The sequence below is a fragment of the Micropterus dolomieu genome, linkage group LG04 (genome assembly GCF_021292245.1).
Source record: "Micropterus dolomieu isolate WLL.071019.BEF.003 ecotype Adirondacks linkage group LG04, ASM2129224v1, whole genome shotgun sequence".
Taxonomy (NCBI): Eukaryota; Metazoa; Chordata; class Actinopteri; order Centrarchiformes; family Centrarchidae; genus Micropterus; species Micropterus dolomieu.
This window is the reverse complement of record NC_060153.1, coordinates 25,814,547-25,836,483: the sequence shown is the minus strand read 5'-3', so window position 1 is coordinate 25,836,483 and position 21,937 is coordinate 25,814,547. Positions and strand designations below refer to the sequence as shown.

At 40.4% G+C, this 21,937-nt stretch overlaps 1 protein-coding gene across 1 annotated transcript in view; it reads left to right on the top strand.

Annotated features, from left to right (window-relative positions):
- Nucleotides 1-21,937, top strand: part of LOC123969455 (dynein axonemal heavy chain 6-like) — a 67,062-nt gene that overhangs the window by 27,443 nt on the left and 17,682 nt on the right. Inside the window, 30 exon segments of the mRNA XM_046046855.1 lie at nt 745-966; nt 1,918-2,065; nt 2,381-2,538; nt 4,891-5,022; nt 5,350-5,521; nt 6,586-6,732; nt 6,883-6,956; nt 7,081-7,235; nt 8,311-8,542; nt 8,662-8,814; nt 9,135-9,275; nt 9,878-10,120; nt 10,370-10,537; nt 10,705-10,940; nt 11,881-12,025; nt 12,136-12,252; nt 12,551-12,674; nt 12,927-13,123; nt 13,553-13,756; nt 14,494-14,619; nt 14,894-15,058; nt 16,201-16,268; nt 16,494-16,674; nt 16,901-17,080; nt 17,256-17,489; nt 19,534-19,669; nt 20,000-20,166; nt 20,746-20,936; nt 21,126-21,286; nt 21,831-21,919. Of these exon segments, the coding sequence (XP_045902811.1) occupies nt 745-966; nt 1,918-2,065; nt 2,381-2,538; nt 4,891-5,022; nt 5,350-5,521; nt 6,586-6,732; nt 6,883-6,956; nt 7,081-7,235; nt 8,311-8,542; nt 8,662-8,814; nt 9,135-9,275; nt 9,878-10,120; nt 10,370-10,537; nt 10,705-10,940; nt 11,881-12,025; nt 12,136-12,252; nt 12,551-12,674; nt 12,927-13,123; nt 13,553-13,756; nt 14,494-14,619; nt 14,894-15,058; nt 16,201-16,268; nt 16,494-16,674; nt 16,901-17,080; nt 17,256-17,489; nt 19,534-19,669; nt 20,000-20,166; nt 20,746-20,936; nt 21,126-21,286; nt 21,831-21,919 (4,866 nt within the window).

The following is a 21,937-nucleotide window of genomic DNA, read 5'->3' as shown; positions in this document are numbered from 1 at the left end:
GTCTGTCATTGAGAATTAGGAATCAACCGTTACAAAATGCAGAGAAATATATGAAGAAGGGTGGAGGCTGATATGATGTCCTTCAGTTGGAAGGAAATGGAAAGTTAATTGTTTAAGAGGTTTGTCTTGGCTAGCAGTAGTGGTGGATGATTGAGGAGATGTCTTACTGACAGAGGCAGAACACAGTAGGGTAGGAACATGACTCACTCACCTGAAGGTGGAGTGATCATGTAAGTAAAATATGTATGAAGGCTGCAGAGTATCATCTACAACATCCCACATGCTTTCAAATCTGTTCATCTGTCTGTGCACAAGGAGCTGATGATGATGTTGTTTTTTGAGGTGGTGTTTGTATTTGTGGATTTTAGTATTATTTATATCAGAACTGTTTGGGTGTTTACCATGAGATGAAGCCAGTGCAGCCAGCTCCCAGCTGGGAAGCTCGAGGGAATACAATCTGCACACACACATCAGTAACAGCAGGATTCACGGAAACAAATATGGCAGACATATAGAAATCCACATGCCACAGGGAAACTTTCAGTACCACATAACAGAAACTACAATCAACAAGAGAGTAAAATGATTTCCTTGATGCCTGATTTCTAAGGTCTTATAGCTAATATCAAACAGTTTAACATAGGCACTTTATTTTTGTAAAATTAATTACATTATATTTGTCCATTTTTTTTTTCTTGTATTTTCATGTGTGTCAATTAATGTGCATTCATATGTGCTGTGCAGCTCCCGAAGTATGGTACCCTGTGGAGTGTGTACATGAACTTTAACCACAACCGTCTGGTGCAATGGGAGTTGATAATCCCTTCATTTAAATACAACCGGGAGCAGCCCTTTTTTGAGATGCTGGTCCCCACCACAGACACTGTCCGCTACGGCTACCTGATGGAGAAACTGATTTCCGTGCGACGTTCTGTACTCTTCACTGGTGACACTGGAGTGGGGAAGGTAAGCAAGTAGCAACACCGTGACATTCTGTATTTTAAATTGATGTGCACTGACCTAAAATATAGAAGTAATTTAACAAGAAAACCAAGATACAACACAATGTTAAGTATATGCCCACTTTTAGAAGACACTGAAGGGGAATAAGGTTGCAAAGAGGAACATCACTGGCCTACCACTGCTAAAACCTGGGCCCATTCTCTAGCTGGAGTACTTCGCACATTACCAGGTGTTTCAGGGAGTACAACTGACAGTATCACTGCAAAAGTTCTTCTGGTTGCTTTTTGCACCTGGCTAGCCAGGACCCACTGCATGCATTAAGCATCCATTCACTGGTAGTGGCAAGTCTTCCCACAGCCAACATTCCTTTTGTTGGACACCAGTCACATTGTATATAGTTGAGATTTTCAAGGTGTGAATATTTGCAAAAATACAACTAAGGACGCCCCATGCTTCTGTCCCTACAAAAGGTTATTTATGCATATCTTTGCCCAAGCATAGTATTGTAACCAGTCTTTTTGTGAAACTTCTTGCTGTCAAGTGGAAAGTGTGGCTGGTGACTTCATGTGTACTGACGGAAGCCCCTGCGGGTCTACACCCAGCCCCCTGATTAAATTTGGAGAAGGGATAGCTCGAGATCATGAGTAAATGAAAGCTACGAATACATTCTAAAAATCATTAATAAAGCTAATTTTATTATTACTGCACCCATTCAGGAAAACTTTAAAATAGAACAAAATACAGTGGTTGTTGAGATCAATGCAAAATTCATATGGAATAACAAATAATCAAAGACTGTTAAGCTTTGGTGCTGAGTTTAACCATAGATCCTCAAAGTTTGCTTAACAGAAATGCCAAGAGAACTATTAAAAAGCTTTGAAACTAATTAAACTTTCAGTGTTAGTAATTTGTGTCAGTGTTATTGAAGTATTTCAATGTGTCTGTCCCTTGCAGTCAGTCGTGGCACGGGGCCTTCTTAGCAGTATCCAGGAAAAGGCAGGATACCTTCTGGTCTACATCAACTTCTCGGCTCAGACCTCCTCCACCCGCACGCAGGAGATGATTGAGTCCAAACTGGAGAAAAAGAGGAAAAACATTCTGGGTACTGGCGCACAGTTGAATTACCACAGAATCACCCCTTTATTGACTGCACTGTAGAAAATCTCTGTAAAAATGTTTAAAATGTTTGGCAGTAATGTGTAGTTAATGGGCTTAAACATGCTAAACCACTGGCATTTTCCTTGAATAAGACAGTTTTATCTCATTCATTTCTGTTCATCATCGTCATCATCGATGCTGCTTTTTCAGGCCATCTACAAACAATATCAAATGTCATCATTTCTTGCCATCTGTCCAGCTGTCAGTGCGTGCCCTTTTCTACTCTTCTCTTCATCATTTTCCTTTTCCTTCCCTGTAGGTGCTCCTGGTAACAAGAAGTTGGTAGTCTTTGTGGATGACTTGAATATGCCTAAGCTGGACGGTTATGGCTCTCAGCCCCCTATAGAACTCCTGCGTCAGTTCCAGGACTTTTCTGGCTTCTATGACAGAAACAAGTTCTTCTGGAAGGAGATCCAGGTATAAATATTAACAGATAATCCAAATGCTAATGACACATTTGACAGTAATATTTTTACATCTAACTTTGCCTGTATGGAGTTCAGCAGATGGCCGTCATAGTGTCCTATAACCTGTGGTTGTCCCATTTTTGAATCTTCAAACAGATGAGTAAACATGCCCCTCAGTATTCATTTAGAACCGTTGTTTTAGAGGAACCTTCACACATTTTGGCAACAAGGCTTGTTTGCTGTTTTACAGAGTTAGCTGTCAACAGCTCAGCTATTTCTTCAATCTATAATCTAGGTACTTGGCACAATAACACACAATTCTTATGCATTTAACAAACACTCTACATGCAGGTTCATAGCCTACATCTTCACTGGCACTAGCTTCTTTCTATTTCTATATAAACACAGAAGATACATCCTGCAACAACATTTTGGAGCTGTTGTTGGGCACCTTAGACAGAATTTGTCAAGCTGTTTCCCCCTGTTTCTAGTTTTGAACATGAATGAGGTGTACTTAACACACAGAGATGAAAAGGATTTTGATGTTCTCATCTAACTCTGGGTCGTTGAACAACCGTATTTTCCAAAATGTCACAGTGCCTTTTAATGATCAACTGGTTTTGTGTTTACTTAAAAAGTGTAGATATGGCTCTTTAGTTTTTGCTTTTACACAGTCAGCTAATTAGTTTTCTAGGTGGACTTTCAATGAAGTTTGTCAATTTAGATAAGAAACCCATTCATCTTGTGTGCCTGTGTGTGTTTGCATCGGCATTTGTGTTAATATAGCAAATCCATATTTGTATTCTGCATTGATATAACCCCACCCCCCAACACGCACACACTGACTGATTGTACTTAAGACTGCATGTGATGTTTTACAGTATACGGTAGATGAGTGTGTGTTGGTGTGCTGGTGTGTATGCATGATGTTGGAGGTGCAAGCTATACATTCAGGATCTTGTGTGATAATGCACTGTAACACAGACAGACAAGGTCATACGCATATAAACAAATAAACATATAAATAGCATACACATTGCACACACTGTTATTACATTCATGCAGAGTTTTGGGGTTTTATTGGAGAAGAAAGGCTTATTTTCAGGGAGGACGTGTGTGTGGTTTTCATTTGGTAACAAAAGTAAAACAAAAAAACGTTGTTTTATTCAATATATTTGTTTTTCCATCCAACCTTCCTTTCAACTCATTTATATTCTCCTTGTGTAGTACTTTTTTTTATTAAACTTTTAGTCATGACATATATCATGTTCAGGATAAAAACAGTCCAAGGTTTAACGCCTGTGTTTTTACTGACCGAAGTCACAATCCACGCAGCATAAGAAAGTTAGAAAAGGAGGTACTGTATTTTGCGCCCGCCTGCCCACGCAGACCTTCTGACCATTTCTATATCTCCCTCCGATGCTCCATACCACTACTGCCTGCGTAAAAGGAGAATCTTATTACTTTCACTGGCAACATGTGTCTTATTAGTTTCCCTCAGGAGAAACCTTGTGGATTTGTTTTACTCAAGGAAATGCTAATATAGCTACTTAACTTTCTACAGTGTTCCAGATGTTGGGATGTCAGACTTCAGAGCTCATTTCTTGTTGTTTCCATATCAGATTGGATTGGGGTGGCATTTTCTTATGTTTAAATAAACTAATGTACCTGACATCTTGAAAGAGAAAGAAAATGCAAGTGGGTAATTGAGACGGACAAACTAAACTGGAACTTGACTTTATTCTGTATTCTATTTGCATACATATACAGTAGTTTATTAGACAGAAATGAATTTACATTGATAAGCTATCATCATTTTAATAGGAATTGTATCCACCTATATGCTAAACACAATGCATTAAAGTAAATTTGCTAGTGCTGAAACAATTAGTCAACCAACTGATTGACTTGATGACACATTGTGATAGTTATTTAATGGCTTAAGTAATATGTCAAACATTCCCTGGTTCCAGCTTCTCAAATGTGACTATGTGCTAATTTTTTTTTGTTTGTTTTTATATTTGAATATGTTTGTTTTTAACTGTTACAAAACAGGTAACATGAATATGTCACCTTGGGCTAAGGAAAATTGGGCTGCCATTTTATAGACAGATAAATGAAATTATTTATTGTGAAAATAACAGATTAATTAATTTTCAAAATAATCTTACTAGCAGCCCTAATATTTTATTCAACATTTGTGCTGCAGGGTTCCGTTCCAATTTCAGTTCTGTAACTGGAGACATTTGATGATGTTTAAAATGGGAGCCATGCGGTTCATCTTTTCTTCGCCTTCCTCTCTTTAAAATTTTGGCACACCCTCTTTGATTTCTACTCTTCCTCCTTTCTGCCTGTCCTCCAGGAAATGACCATTGCCGCAGCGTGTGCTCCTCCGGGAGGAGGTCGCAATCCGGTGACCCCCCGATTCATCCGCCACTTCAGCATGCTATGTCTTCCAACACCTTCGGAACACAGCCTCAAGCAGATCTTCAAAGTGATGAGACACATATACCTTTATCAATACACAAAGAATCATGGCCCTCAATTAGTTGTCTATGCTGTGCTCAAAACTACAAACTACATTTAATGTTGAAAAACTTTACTCATCATAAATCACTTTGTGCTGAACTGGTTCAGGAACATTATGTGTCCAAAATGTATAATGTTCATGTACTGTTCTCTGGGATATCTGCCTCTTACACTCTCACTCTCGCTCTTTCTCATTTTTCCATTTCACCCCAATATTCAGTTTCTTTATTCACACTTTATTCATTCTTTCATGCTTGTTATGATCTCCTTTTCCCTCTTAACCCTCCTCCAGGCCATCCTGAACGGTTTCCTTAGTGAGTTTTCCCAGGCGGTGAAGGACTGTGCTGGCCAGATTGTGGATGCAGCTGTTGAGATTTACAACCGTTTGAGTGTCGATCTGCTGCCCACTCCAGCTAAGTCCCACTATGTCTTCAATCTCCGGGACCTCTCCAAATGTGTGCAAGGTGAGACATAAGCACACACAGACACCCACACATTAAGAGCAGCTCATTGGAAACACAGCGCTCTGCGAAAAGGGTGCTACCAGATTAAATGTAGGCATGCGTTGTTCTGCTAAATACTGCACTAGTAGTAATTGCAGCACCTAATGGGCAAGCCACTTAACTATGCATGTGTAGTATCTTGTATCCAGATATGTCCAATGTTTCCGCTTGTAGCCTTCAATGCATTTTGAATGTTCACTTGGCTTTGACTTGAGCAGTGGGTTGGTTTTTTGAGTGAATCACTAAAGATGCATTTTAATTTTAAGTATGGAAACACAAGAGTCGCACGGGCATAGAGCATGTACACCTCACTTCTCCTTGACAGAACAAAGTAAACTTTAGCTTTGCTGAAAGAGACTGACAGAGACAGAGAGTGTCTAAATCTTTATACCTCCACAGCACAGCTATGACTTATCTCTTCAAGCCACATTACCAACATTTTATAAGCTCTGTCTCAGGCTCATGCTCCCAAATCGTCTGTACCATCACCCCGTCTGCCTGCTTTCCTCTCTCCTTTTACCCAGCAGGCATCATTACAGCATGAAGATGAGCTGCAGTGAATTCTATGACTGCTTTCTATACACTACTTGCTCAACATAGCTAGAGTGCATTAATCAAAGACACAGTTACCTTTAGCAACACATACTGTTAGTGAGGGGTAATAAACTTACACCCACTCTTCCTATTTTCTATATCTGGCATCACATACTCTCTCTACACATCTTCCTTGGTAGTTAGATTTTTGTGGCTCTGTTTTGGGTTGATTGTAATGAGAAAAACATCAGTACTTACGTTTGTTTAACAGTATGTTATACATTCTGTACAAACCACCAAAGTAAAGCGGTTTGGTGAGCAGGTGAACAGCTGAAGAGACACTTATCAGTCTGTAATTTCCACCAAGGCCCATGTTTCACACTGGCACTCTAAAACATACACACATTGTTTACACACACAGAATTACACACATTTAATGTTATTGGAGCTGTAATTCTCTTTCCCACACATTTCCCTCTCTTTATGTCCAGGTATGCTGCAGTGTGAGCCGAGTCAAGTGAGAGACAAGAACCAGATCTTCCGTCTCTTCTGCCACGAGTGTCAGCGAGTGTTCCACGACCGACTCATCAACAACCAAGATAAGACCTATTTCAACACCATCGTCAGTGAGATGGCCGGTAAGATCTCGGACACCGTCCCGATGGCTTGCTTTGCTAAATGCAAATCCTGCACATGTGGACTCCCAAGTGTCCCTCTACCCATTATCCACTTGTGCATCTTTACCAGTTGAAGAATACCCTGTTTTTGACCCTCTCTCCTTCTGCCAGGCAAATACTTTAGCATAAACTTGGAGCCCTCATACTTTGTGAATCAGCCCATCATATTTGGGGACTTCATAAAGGTCAGATTCTTGTTATAAAATTTCTTGAAAACTTCAGAAAACATTTCGATTTTTTTATGTTTACACTGAAATAAATCACAACATGTATGTATTCCCATTGCTCTCTATCCAATAATCCCTGTAGGTGGGTGCAGAGAAACAAGATCGTCTGTATGAGGATCTGACAGACATGGATAAGATTCAGGCTGTTCTCCAGGACTACCTCAATGATTACAACACAACCTTCTCCAAGGAGACCAAGCTGGTTTTCTTCCAGGACGCCATCGAGCATGTCTCCAGGTGTGTACATGCAAACTTGCACCACTGAATTGCCAGATTTTTTTTGTAAGGTGATAAAAGGTGGTTAAAGAATTTTTGCTGTAGATGGTGAGAAGATTATACCAAGGTAGAAGTTACGCTTAAGTAGAGTGATACTGCTTTTTCAATCTAGAAAGACTGACATGCTCAATTTAAATGCCCTATTTAAATGAGATAATCATATAGCGCATTGTCTAAAGTGCCTCTCTATTCTCCAGGTAATTTCTTTATTGTGTGTTGTAGTAGTAATAATAATAAAAATAAGAACTTATATTTTTATAGCGCCTTTCACGGGACTCAAGGACGCTTGGGTCCCATCATACTGATGTTTGAGTGTTTAACAATGTACTTTAATGATTAGAGAGGCTGCTGTCAGTCATTTTACATGTTTATGTGTGTGTGGTGATGTCAGCAAATATTGTGGGGCATTAAAGCAGCTAAACCAAAAACTTTAATAACATGACAGGACAGAGGAAACTCTCCAAAGTAAACAGAATTAAACTTTTGTATTTATATATTTTTTAGACCGCTCTGATGGAGCGCAGGATTTATCAGGAGGACGGCTGCTTCACTCCAAATCCATTCAGATATTGAAAATGCATCTGCATTTTAATGTCTGAATGGTCTCACCCTTCAAATAGGAGGAAAATATTGGCTTTTGACCGTGTTGTTGCTGACAAATGCCGCAATCACTTCCTGACTAACAATGACACTTTCGCTGCGCGCAAAACTGCTCTATGGTGCTATTACAGTTTGGTGTTTGCAAGAGGTATGTCACTAGTGATTGGGGTGTGGGGTGACTCTAAAATGAGTTTTGATAGAATTTATGTGTTTGCATTTACCAAGTATCTGGTTATGACCATCTGTAGTGTTGTGTCAAGGCATATCACTCCACACAAATATGTTCTTTAACAATAAACGTGAGTAGTGAGTGGGTAGAGTTGCAGGAAAGACCCTCCAACAGGATACATGGCTCACATGGAACCTGTGACCTGTATAACATTTCCAGCTTTTTTCTTGACAGAAATGATGGCAGATATTATTTCTTTTCTTTTAGAATTGCCCGTATGATTCGCCAGGAAAGAGGCAATGCCCTGCTAGTGGGGGTGGGAGGTACAGGCAAGCAGTCACTCACTCGGTTGGCAGCCCACATGTGTGGGTACCGCTGCTTCGAGATTGAACTGAGCCGAGGCTACAACTATGACAGCTTCCATGAGGACTTGAGGAGGCTCTACAAGATGGCTGGTGTGGAGGGCAAAGACATGGTGTTCCTCTTTACAGATACTCAGGTATGATGGAAGGTCTTTGCTGATTGGGAAACTAATAAATATTTGGAGGCCTGAAGATTGTTTTTTCTATTTGCACATTTAAGTATATCTAGAGGTGTCCACTCTCTTTCCTGTTGTAGATTGTGGTGGAAGAGTTTTTGGAGGATATTAACAACATGCTGAACTCTGGTGAGGTGCCCAACCTTTTTGAGAAAGATGAGCTGGAACAAGTACTAGCTGCCACCCGCCCTAAAGCCAAAGAGGCTGGAATCAGTGAGGAGAACAGGGATGAGGTACGCACAAATATTTGCTTTAGAAAAAGTGTATGATTCAGGCAGTAAAAATTCACAAGTCTGTTACTGAGACAGACAACCTGACCAATGGTTAGCTTCTTTTTTGATAGCTTTAATTATTCTACATTAACCACAAACCTGACACACCCAAACAATACTAATACCAATGTGTTTTTTAAACTGATTTGTTGAGTTGCAGTTAAAATTGATCTTTGTTGAACATTGTTTTCACTTTTCACAGCCTTTAATGTTATCTGCCTGCTGAGACTGAAACTTTTTGGAATCTGTGCGTGTGTGTGCGTGTGTGTGTGGGGCTTCAGGTGTTCCAGTTTTTCATCTCTCGTGTACGAGAGAAGCTGCACATTGTGGTGTGTATGAGTCCTGTGGGCGATGCTTTCAGGTCCCGCTGTCGTATGTTTCCTTCACTGGTCAACTGCTGCACCATTGACTGGTTTGTGCAGGTATGCTGAGATAACTCTCATTATTCTGATCATGTCCAGTCATATATGATTACTCAGTTTGGTTTGGGATTGTTAACTTTGAGATGATTATGTGATCATTATACATAGAAAGCAAAAGATCATAAATACAATTATTCTAGCTGGTACAAACATTATAGGCCATCTTCTACATGCTTTTAGGACCAGACCACTGCAACATTCTTTCTCTATTTAACACTGAACCTGGCAGCTATACCCAAACTGTAATTTCTACATAAACCCTATAAATTATAATTTTCCACCACCCTTACTCTGATTGCATCTGTGTTACAGCTATCCTCTCTTTCACCAACCATTCTTTTCACCAGATCTTATTCAGGATTGTAGTTGTGGTTTTCGATCCATATTGTTCCATTTATGTCCCTTTGCCAATTTGTGAATTCACCTTTACTGAATGTCTTTATTATTGCATTTTGTAAATTATTTTGTGTCTTTCTATTGCTGTTCTGTTGAATCTTCTGTTGAAAATCTTGAAGTAAACAAAAGCTAAAGTAAAAGCTATATATCCTTGCCCTTACTGCAAACCTCATGTCACTCATTGCTCGTTACTCCGTGGCGTCCAGTGGCCTCGTGAGGCGCTGCTCTCTGTCTCAGAGGCCTTCTTCCAGAATGTGGACTTTGGCAGTGAGGAGATGAAGCAGAGCTTCTCTGCCATGTGCGTGGAGATACATGTTAGTGTCACTGACATGGCTGAGCGCTTCTACTCAGAGCTGAGACGCCGATACTACACCACGCCTACCTCCTACCTGGAGCTCATCAACCTCTACCTGTCCATGCTAGAGAAGAAGAGACAGCAGCTAGTGCTTGTAAGTCTAACCATCATATCATGTCATCATTATCAAGAGATTAGTTGTCAGATGTGTGTTGATGATGACTCTTTACATGACACTGTTGAAGCGCAAATAGCAGCTAGTTCTTCTAGCTAGTGCCTAGTGGTAAATGTGATCATCTCCTTTGTGGTTGAGGCACTGTAATGCATTTTTTCTTGTTTCATAGATTGTATCTGCATGCAAAATATGCTTAATATATCTGTGTGTTGGGGTGTTTATGTATAGGCCAGGGACCGTGTGAAGAACGGTCTGACTAAACTGCTGGAGACCAACGAGCTTGTGGACAAAATGAAAGTGGACCTGTCTGCTCTGGAGCCAGTACTTAAACAAAAATCCATAGATGTTGATGCCCTCATGGAGAAACTGTCTATAGACCAAGAGAGCGCTGACGAGGTCTGTGTGTGTGTGTGTATGTGTGTGTTAGAGAGATATAAGGTAGCATTATCACAGAACTTGAAAATGTGTCTATTGTCCTCTATAAGTTGCTAGAAAAGCATGGTAGCATTTTCTCATTGCTGTAGTGTATGTGTATGTATCATACAGAAATATGCTTGCCACAGGTGCGTAAAGTAGTGAAAGAGGATGAGGCTTTGGCCAAAGTCAAAGCTGAAGACACCCAGGCAATAGCCGATGATGCCCAGAGGGACCTGGATGAGGCTCTGCCAGCCCTGGAGGGTGCCAATCAGGCACTTAATTCCCTCGACAAGGCTGATATCTCAGAAATCAAGGTGTTCACCAAACCCCCAGACTTAGTCATGACCGTCATGGAGGCTGTCTGCATCCTGCTCAACTGCAAGTCAGTGTGCTTCTCTCTTATTCTAAATGATTAAAGAGGTGTCTCCGTCTTTGTTATCACAGTGCCCTTCTCTTACTTACTGATAATCCATTATTAAATCATCAAACTCATTATAAAACTCACTTATCACAAATTTTGTCACATCCCAGTAATCTATTTTTGAAAAAGGGGGATGGCATATGCTATTTGAAAAGGCTTTATCATAACAAAGTCATAGGAGTATGGAGGACAAACCAGACATTAAAGACATGGTGAAATCTCTAATCTCTATATATAAACAATTCTATTTCTGTTGGATCAAAATTAAATAACCTAATCCAATTTCAGTCAAAGACAAGTAACTACAAAAAATGCAAGAATACCAAACAAGAAAATGTATTCACCCAATGTCGGTGTCCCAAAACAAGATCCATCAAACGTCCCATCCATCATGATGATCCATCATTATAATCACAATCCTCAATTTAGCCACCTTCATCATCTTGGCACTTACAGTCTTCAGCATAATTATTATCAACATAATTTCAGTCACTCCAACAATGATCATCATCGTTATAATCACAGTCATTACTCTGCCAAATGTATGAGATTTGGGCCTGTGTTTTAATCCCACATATTTTGTAGTCAGCATCCAGAGGGATTACCCCAACATCTATGACTCATCCCTCTGTTAACCCTTAAATTCCATCAGCCATTAATCTATCGCATTGCTACACTAAATCCAGTCCTGCCCAATGCATGTGCCTTGCTTGTTTGTAAGTAGTATTTCATTCTTATATAATTACTATGTATTAACTGTTCCAGGCATTATTTAAGAATGTATATATTTCATCCCCATATAAATTAAGCCACACATTCACATGTATTCATTCGTATTAAGCATCTGCTTAGGCTCCCTTCTTTCCCCCAAGCCCTCACTAACATCCCTTTTTCCTTACAGACCAGACTGGCCCGGTGCCAAGCAATTACTGGGAGATGCCAATTTCCTCAGGCGTCTGACAGACTATGACAAGGACAATATCAAGCCTCAGATCCTGCTGAAGCTGCAGAAATACATAAACAACCCTGATTTCGTACCTGAGAAGGTCTGTTTGGACTCTCAAATGTCATTCAGATTTTATTCAGAAAGAGTAGGGGTCAGATTAAACAGATTGTGGTGAAATGCTCCAAAGTGTTATTGTGTTGCTGCTGTTAGGTGGAGAAGGTATCCAAAGCCTGCAGATCAATGTGCATGTGGGTCAGAGCCATGAATCTTTACTCCAGAGTCCTCAAAGAAGTCGGCCCCAAGAGAGAAAAACTGGCCAAGGCGCAGGTCGGTAACATACAGTAGAGTGCAGTATGCATGTATGTTTTAATCATATACTCATCTACATGAATTGAATGGGAAGTGCTTTACATACTCTTGCTTAAAATCTCAGTGTTGCCTATTACAATCAGGCCATTCATCCACTAAACACCAATCCATTGTCTGTTCCCTCTCAGTCCCACGCAGGACTGCCTTGCATCCATTGGACCAAATAATGAGAATAAAAATAGACCAAATAGTCTCTAAATGGTAAAGTAATGGTATTTCCCTCCATCCTTTTCCTCCTCTTTTCCAACCCATGCAGGTGGAGCTGGATATGACTATGGCCACACTGAGGGAGAAGCAAAAACAGCTTCAGGAGGTGACGAACCAGATCAAGATCCTACAGGAGCAGTTTGACAGCAGCGTAAATGAGAAGGAGGATTTGGGTAAGTTGTGTGGCCTTGGTATGATACCACATTAATGTCTACCTGGGTTTTAAACTGCCCAGACACTTTCTATTTTATGAATTTATTCCTGTTGTGTGAAGATCTCTAGAGATGGAGATGTCTGTTATCTTTCAGGATTCAAGACTGTTTTATTACCTATTGGGATTGAAGAAAACAAGTCTGCCAGCATTTACCTTGCTGATTTTCTTTTTTCTTTTTCTCTCTCTTTCTGACCTCTCTGTTTCCTCAAAGTTAACACCATGGCTCTGACACAGGCTCGGTTGACCAGAGCAGGGAAGCTAACTTCTGCTTTAGGTGATGAGCAAGTACGCTGGGAAGAAAGTGTTGCCTTGTTTGAGCTAGAGATCACCAACGTTGTGGGGAATGTCTTCATTGCAGCTGCCTGTGTTGCCTATTATGGAGCGTTCACTTCCCACTATAGACAGCTGGTAAGTACAGTGTGGTGAGGTGCATTTTGGTACTTTTAGGACTACTCTGGTATGTAGAATAGCCTACTGGTAGGCTCAGTATGAGTGGACTGTAGAGTCTTACACCTTGTTGCAATACAGTGCACTCCGCCCCTTTACGTTGCAGTGCCTGTACGAAAGAGAGTTAAGCCCAATATTGTCTCATTATTGTACTTGTATCTCTGCTTTGAGATGCTATTCCCAGAACAGAATAGATATGTGGTAATGACTGGCGGTGAACTGAATAAGTTTGTACATTATTAACACACAGTACAGTGATAAAATCAGTGAAGAGAAAGCAATTAAAAAGCAAGATAAAAAAACCCCATCTCAAACCAATCCTCTTTCAAAGAAAAATGAATACACAAAAAAAAACTAGTGCGCTCATGCCTGTGTGCCTTCTTTCCCCAGCTAATTGACCAGTGGATAAAACGGTGCCAGGAACTGAACATCCCCATCAGTTCCAGCTTCAGCCTGATCAACATTCTGGGTGACCCATTTGTCGTCCGCCAGTGGAACACAGAGGGTCTGCCACGTGACACTGTCTCTACAGAGAATGGGATCCTGGTGACCGAGGGCCGCCGCTGGCCTCTTATGATTGACCCACAGGATCAGGTGAATTAAGGCAGCATTCATTGAGTGTTTCCGGCGTGGATTGTTTTGTTGTTAGTTTTGATTGATCACTTACTTTATCTATTCATTTTCCATTCATCCCTTTAACTAAACGTTTTGTGCATTGTGTCATGTGTTGGGATGTACATAAATGAATACACACTACGCTACTATACGTTAATCAAATTCCTCTTTCTGGATGTCAAGTGATGTAACACGTTGGCTACATGGCTGCAGTACCAGCACAAAGAACAGAAAAAATTCTCTCAAAATAGAACTTCCTGTCAGACACAGTCAGAGACAAAGTCACATACTGGCCCCAGGACACACGATTCCCAGCTTCCCCTCATAGAAAGGACACAAACCAGCTCACTCAGACAAATATGTAGAGGATGGAAATGTTGTCACAGTTTCAGTGTTTAGGCCTCCAAGTAGCTTACTGCTGCATGTCTTCCTGACCACTGACAAGTCCAATTTTCTTTCCTGTCATATTTAAGCTGCATTTTGCCTCTATCCCAGTAACTCTGTCCATTTGTACTTTTTCTGAGTACAGCTTATCTCTTTTGCTTTACATACAAAAGCTTTACATTGAGCTCGATCACATACAGTATTGTTATGTCTTTCCCACGCTGCGCTACCATTACTAGGCACTACTAATACTACAGTCTCCCTTATTACATCACGTGCCAACATTCATTATTTTTATCACATTAGATAAAGGTTATTCCTTTCACCCTCAGGCCAACCGATGGATCCGCTCCAAGGAGGCCAAGCATGGTCTAAAGGTGATCAAGCTGACAGACCCAAGCTTTCTCCGTACCCTAGAGAATGCCGTACGCATGGGCATGCCTGTACTGCTAGAGGAGGTAGGAATACACTGAAAACACTAAAACATGTTTGAGCATAAGGCTTATTTATGGCAAAACATTATTCCATAATTATTTTGGGGAAGGTTACATTTTGGTATGTATAATTTACAATTTTGGCATTTAACTAAACTTCCCATTAACTTCCATTGATTGAACATACTTTAAACTATTAGACCTTTGCTGGACAGTCTTGTTTATTACTGTGTGTGTGTGTGTGTGTGTGTGTTTGTGTGTGGGAGTGTTCCTCCATTCTTGTATTTTGTGTGTATAGTTAAAGGAGAACCTAGATCCAGCTCTGGAGCCCATCCTGCTGAAGCAGACTTTCGTGGCTGGTGGACGGACATTGATCCGACTGGGAGACTCAGATATTGACTATGACAAAAACTTCAGGTTCTATATGACCACCAAAATGGCCAACCCACACTACCTACCAGAAGTAAGGACAGCAATAAGGAATAAGAGAAACAGCAACACACACCTTTGCAGTGGTGGCTCCTGCCCCTCTCTTAAAGCCCAAACTCTCTCAGCCAGGCTGTGATGTTCGAGCCAAGATGACAAGGGTTAGAACTGCTATAACTTGCTAATTACCATTATTAGTCTAAGAGGAAAACTCCGGTAGCAGAATTGGCTAATTTCTGCAACTTAAAATTCCATAGGCTTAGACTAACAGCTTAACAAATTATATAATAATAATAATAATAATAATCCTTATTTGTAGAGCACTTTTCAAAAACAAGTTACAAAGTGCTTTAACAAGTGTAAAGAATAATACAAAAAAACAAGATAAGAGCATGAAAACATTGAAAAGACTAAAATACAGATTAATATAAAATTAGTAAAATAAAATAAAAGGGATAAAATAAAGTCAAATAAGATCGGGAAAGGCTAAGAAGGGACTTAAAAGAGTTCACTGACTCAGCTAGATGCTGTATAAAACTTAATGTTGGATTACTATTTCTAATTTCATTGGCTTTTTGGGGTTATACATATAATAATTTTTTAAAATGAAGCATTTGATTTTAAAATTGATGTCATTGTCAATGAGTAATCATGTTAAATAATCATGATCTCAATATTGACCAAAATTATTGTAAATATGATTTTTTTTCCCATAATCGAGCAGCCCTACCCTATAATGGGAGCAAAATGCCTGATAGAATTAGTGCTTGGCTTCCTGTAATAGCATAATAACAGTCAGTTTGCAGGCAATATCAAGAGAGGCAGTCACCTGCCAGCAGGCCAACTGTGCTATTGGCTTTTATTCAGCGCCAGCCCAGGAGAACACCAACACAATGTCAATGCTTTTATCCCAGTGTTAATTCAAACCAGTGCATGAAGTCAGTAACTTACAGTTAGTAACACAGTTAAAACCTCTTTCTTGGACAAAAGTGTGAAATACATTATTGATTCAAACGACATGGAAGTTAAAATTGTTTTGCAAATGAATAAGTTTAATAACTTTTAGGGACATGTAGAATTGTGGCTGTTTGAATGAAGGGTATTGGAAATGCATTGACTGTGTGTGTGTGTGTGTGTGTGTGTGTGTGCGCGTGCGTGCGCGTTCCTGTTGACCTTCAGGTGTGTATCAAAGTTACAGTCATCAACTTCACTGTGACCAAAACTGGCTTAGAGGACCAACTGCTCAGGTGAGTACATGCATAGACGCACATGAAAAACTGATATTGCGTCCTTCCCAAACCACTTGGTTCACATTTACAAACCACTATACTACTCCATGTACCTCACCAGTGACAATTTCCACTTTGCACTTGCATCTTGACCATAATCCCAGCCTTTTTTGGCTAGTGATTGATTCCCCAACATTCTTTTTTGTACCTGGATCTTCCTGCAACCCCTCTTCCTCTCCTTAGTGATGTGGTGCGTCTGGAGAGTCCACATCTTGAGGAACAGAGGAATGATCTGATTGTGTGCATCAACGATGACCGCAACCAGCTGAAAAATATCGAAGACCGCATCCTTAAGCTTCTTTTCACCTCTGAGGGGAATATACTTGACAACGAGGAGCTAGTTCAGACTCTCCAGGAGTCAAAGGTAAATCTTGGCTCAGGCAAAGGTCATATGTTTTGTCTTAATCTGTACTGTTAGGATGATGAACTTGACATCAGCTCTTATCATCTACACAGATCATTTCAGATCAGATCATTTTCCTTGTTATTCTCCTATTGTCCTATTCTGTTTCCTTTCCTCTTATTTTCTTGTTTTTTTGCTGCTCCTCTCTTTCTGTTTTGGTTTTTCTCTCTTTTCCACCATACCTCAGGTGACATCAGAGACCATAAAGCATCGTCTGGAGGAGGCAGAGGCCACTGAGTTGATGATCAACTCTGCAAGGGAGCGCTACCGACCTGTAGCCACCCGAGGCTCAGTCTTGTACTTTGTCATCGCTAGTCTCTCTGAGATTGATCCAATGTACCAGTTCTCCCTTAAGTACTTCAAACAGGTGAGAGAGAGTAACCAGTTTTAATTTTACAAGCCACACACACATCGCCATCTAACTTTTTAAGCTTTAGTTAGGAAGAGATTATGAAAAGACCCCATGGAAAACAATCTTTTAAAATCCTGTTCAATTATCTTTTTGTCCCATTCTTTCGGTTGCATTCTGTCTCTGCCCTCAGCTCTTTAACTCCACCATTGAGACATCAGAGAAGAGCAGTGTGTTAGAAGAGCGCATCCAGATCCTGCTGGACCAGATCCTGCTCAACTCCTACATCAATGTGTCCCGTGGCCTCTTTGAGCAGCACAAGCTTATCTACAGCTTCATGTTGTGTGTAGAGGTCATGAAGCAGCGTGGCGAGATCTCCGATGCAGAGTGGCAGCACTTCCTAAGAGGAGCTGCCTCTTTGGGAAAGGTGAGATGGGAAAGCAAGTCCAAAAAATTCATGCTGATATATTGCTAGTACCAGATGTAAATTCTGTCTAATGCGGTGGTGAGATTGGCTGGAATAAAATGTTTTTTCATGCATTTTTTGGGAAATTATATAACGATGCATCAGTTGATGGATAAAAATGTGAAATTCACAGTTTAGCCAGTTAGGCAGAAGCCGTTTGCTCAACCTAATTTTTTGTATAAACTGCTACGTTGTAACTAGTTAGTTTCACACTTAAACCCAACTGTAGTCAAATGATTGGTGCAGAGAGTGACATTTCACCTTGTGCATCATTCAGGTAATACTACTTACTAGTGACATAAAGTAATAACTACAACTGACTGTTTTATTTAAAAAAGAAAATGCAATGCACACTATAATGTGTGAACTAGCTAACATAACATTTGTCTTTGTGACCTCTTCTATAAACATTCATTTAGCTGTACTTATGTTGTACTTTGATGGGTTTTTTTTACTAAGGCAAGGGTGGCTCTAACTTATACCTGCTTGGGGAAGGTGTACATTTTAATGTTAGTCTTGGCTCTACGTCACTTCAGCTATTCAGAGTTTGAATATACCCGAATGACATGAACTGTTGATTTGATTTGACCACAGAAGCCAGAACTAATCACAAGGTATGAGGCTTAATTTCCCTGCAGGAAGAGAGCGATAATGGCCTTTTTTTAACTGTCATGCGTTCTAAGTAAAAAAAAAAACAATGATTTTTTGGCTGCCTGGTATTCTTATAATTAGACGAAAAATAGAGAAATTTGTTACAGTTTGTTGGCTGGATCCTCTTAACTGCAGATAAACAAGGTGTCGTTTTTTTCTCTTTGAAAATCCCCCCAGGTCGGCCTGTAGGCAGTACCTTCATTCTCTCCCCCTCTTATGTTGGGATTGAGTTGACAGAGGATAAACAGTCCTTTCGTCACGAAGTCTCTCTCTCTCTCTCTCTCTCTCTCTCTCTCTCTCTCTCTCTCTCTCTCTCTCTCTCTCTCTCTCTCTCTCTCTCTCTCTCTCTCTCTGTGTGTGTGTGTCTCGGCCCGCTTATTGCTGAGGAACTACTGAGACTGATACACACAGTAAACAAGAGACAAAAGAACATATGAGAGATTCTGTCTGTGGAGAGGATGACAAAATAAATATTTCTGTGGAGGAGAGATAAGAAAAGGAGAGTATCTCTGTTCCTTAGCTGTCCATACAACCTGTATGTAGCATGCTAGGCCATAAGCAATCATTGCATAATCGTTGTTTCGTCATGTCAGATATCAGCACTGTCTTCACAACTTCAGAAGGATTAAATGAGGTCATCTGAACTAAGAGTCCAATTGACCTTAGAATAGTCCAACTTTATTACATTTCAATGGTTTTCTTTGAATAACCACATCCTCTCTCTCTCTCTCTCTCTCTTTTCTACCTTCTTCTCGCCACATATTCCTCTGCAGTTGCTCTCTCTCTCCTTTCAAACCCCAGTGAGGCAGAAGGGTGTGCAGCTGAGGCACCATTGGTTTGGGTAATAAAGAAGGGGAAAGGTTGTAGAGAGCAATGAATAAAAGGACCTTTGAGATTTAGCTCTGGTTTATTTTGACGATATCAGACAGTTTTGAGACCACAATACAGATCAGTCAGTGCCACCCAGGGGTATATCCCTGTGTTCACCACCGTTTGGCTCTCATTTATATGGCATTTGTTAGGCTGGATGTGCTGCCTGTCAGCTGTCGTGATTCTCATGCGAATGCTGTCCTTCCTTTCCTTTCCTTCGCCTCTGTCTCCTGTCTTTTGCACTGCAGCTTCAATGCATCCATTATCTACACTTCTCTGGCTAATTTTGAATGCTTTTCTGATTTGCCTTTTAATATACATGCCATCACAATTTCTTATCTGTAAGGTCTACAGGTTGTTTTAAATCATCTTTTATGGACATCCTTTAATTTTTCTTTACTGCCTATTGATTCAACATCGGTCATATCATTCTCTCATTCTTTTACTGTTGTAATCGTGTGCTCTTTGTTTTGCCTTTTCCTAGGACTGTGCAGAACGGCCAGATGTGCCATGGCTAAGTGATTTTTACTGGCAGACATGTTGTGAGTTGGAGGACACACTCTCCTGCTTCAAGGGCATCTCCAAGGAAATCACCAGAACCCAAATCCACATCAAGCTAGGTAACCCAAACCTAATGTTAATACCCTGGATGATCTAGAATCCGCACAATTAGCATAATGTTTCTGCTAGATATCAAAGGTAGAATGTTTGGCCTTGTTACAAAACATAATTTTTCACTGTCAAGATATTCTAATCATTCTTCTACTGCAACATCTAGAAATCTTATATATCCGTACACACACACACACACACACACACACACACACACACACACACACACACACACACACACACACACACACACACACACACACACACAGAAACACAAACACCTACAGACAGTAAAGTATAAAGATTTGTGTAGCATTAAATGATAGCCTCTCCTGTAGGACGTTTTCAAGCATCTATTAATCCGGAGAACTGGGAAGGCTATGTGTCAGAGTTGCCTCCTCTAGCGGAGTCCGGAAAGGTGAAGCAGGAGATTAGAGGTTACTGGAATGAGAGGTTGGGGGCCTTCCAGAAGCTAGTCCTGATCAAGAGTTTCATGGAAGAGAAGGTAAGCTGAAGATGAAGTCTACTGAAAGATATTTATTAAGGTATTGGAGAATTTGTTTTTTCAGGTCTACAAGGTCACTGGGGGAATTGTTGTCCATGTCAGTTGTTTTTTATAATTAAACCCAGCAAATATTTGGTTAATTAAACTAATTTACAATTATGCTGGCCTGCAGCCCTCAGCGAAACCCAGCCAAAACATTCTTCTGTCCTTTGCATTCTCATGGAAAACCAGACATGCCAGCAATTGCATCTTAGAAAATAAAGCCTTCTATGCTCTGCAGTGACGTCCTTTCCACTGCTGATATTAAAAAAAAAAAAATAATAATAATAATCAGGTTTACGAATTTTTTCATTTCTATATACATCCCCAGAATGCCAGTCTTCTTTAGTCCCCTTGCTTATGACGTCTGTCAAATTTTCTTTTTATGTTTACCCCTTTTGTTACTTGCTTTTCATGCAGTCTCATTTGTCACTTTCACTAATACACACGCTAAGCCCCTCTCTCCTTACAACTGTGTCTCTACTACTTGTGCTCTTTGTCCTTTTATTCTTTGACTGACTTCCTCCCTCTCTTGTCCAGGTGGTCTTTGCAGCAACAGAGTTCGTGATTGTCAGCCTGGGGAAGCAGTTTGTGGAAAACCCTCCACTCGACCTGGCAAACCTCTACAACGATATGTCCCCCTCCACACCACTGATCTTCATTCTCAGCACAGGATCTGATCCTATGGGTGGCTTCCAGCGCTTTGCAAAAGAGAGAGGCTGTCTTGACAGGTAAAAAAAAAAAGGATATATATATGGAATGAATACATACAGGCAATTGCCAGCAACCTGGAAAAGTTTGATGTTGCAGGACAAGGAAGCCGTCTTGAAGGAGAGAGAGAGGAGTTTTGTTTGATAGTCAGTATATACAGATGTTTACACATGATCCCTGGGGTATTTCTGTCTATCTCTGTCTCTCAGAGTTGAGTCCATCTCATTGGGTCAAGGCCAGGGGCCGATAGCAGAGAAGATGATCCATGCAGCACTGAAGAGCGGCAAATGGGTCTTTCTGCAGAACTGTCATCTGGCTGTCTCCTGGATGTTGGCCATGGAGGAGCTCATCAAGAATTTCACAGAGCCTGGTATTACTACACTGGAACAACATTGAAACAAATCATTGTAACTGTACACATGGTCACACAAGGACTGAGCATCATGACACCTAGGCAGTTTTATCAATTTAAATTCAGATTTTTATTTTAGAATAGATCGCTTCTTACTGCATTTGAATCATTGTACTGATTATAGATCAGGGCTCAACAAGAAAAACCTTTGCGCTCTAGTTTAGTTCCATGTTTGACAGGTGGACAAAGAAATCTCTTCTGCCACTTCAGAGGTGCATGTGTAAAATGTGAAAAATAAGCAGGATTTTGTAACATTTCCGTGACTTGTGCTACACCGGTCTAATGTATGGTGTATGGTAAAACCTAGGAAATACAGAAAACACTAGCAAACACAATGCAATGAGCCCACATAACACAACATATGCAAGCTTCTGGGGACACAGATGACAAAAGAGTTGTTTTTGTGGTTGTGTCCTTGGTTTTTCCACAGAAATACTGTAATGCATTCATTATGTTCTTTTGTTAACGGATATGAATAATGTTCATCTCTGTTCCTGTTCAGACACATCAATCCACGAGAGTTTCCGTTTGTTCCTCAGTTCCATGCCTACCAAAGTATTTCCTGTTACAGTGCTCCAGAACTCTGTCAAGGTAAAACACACACACACA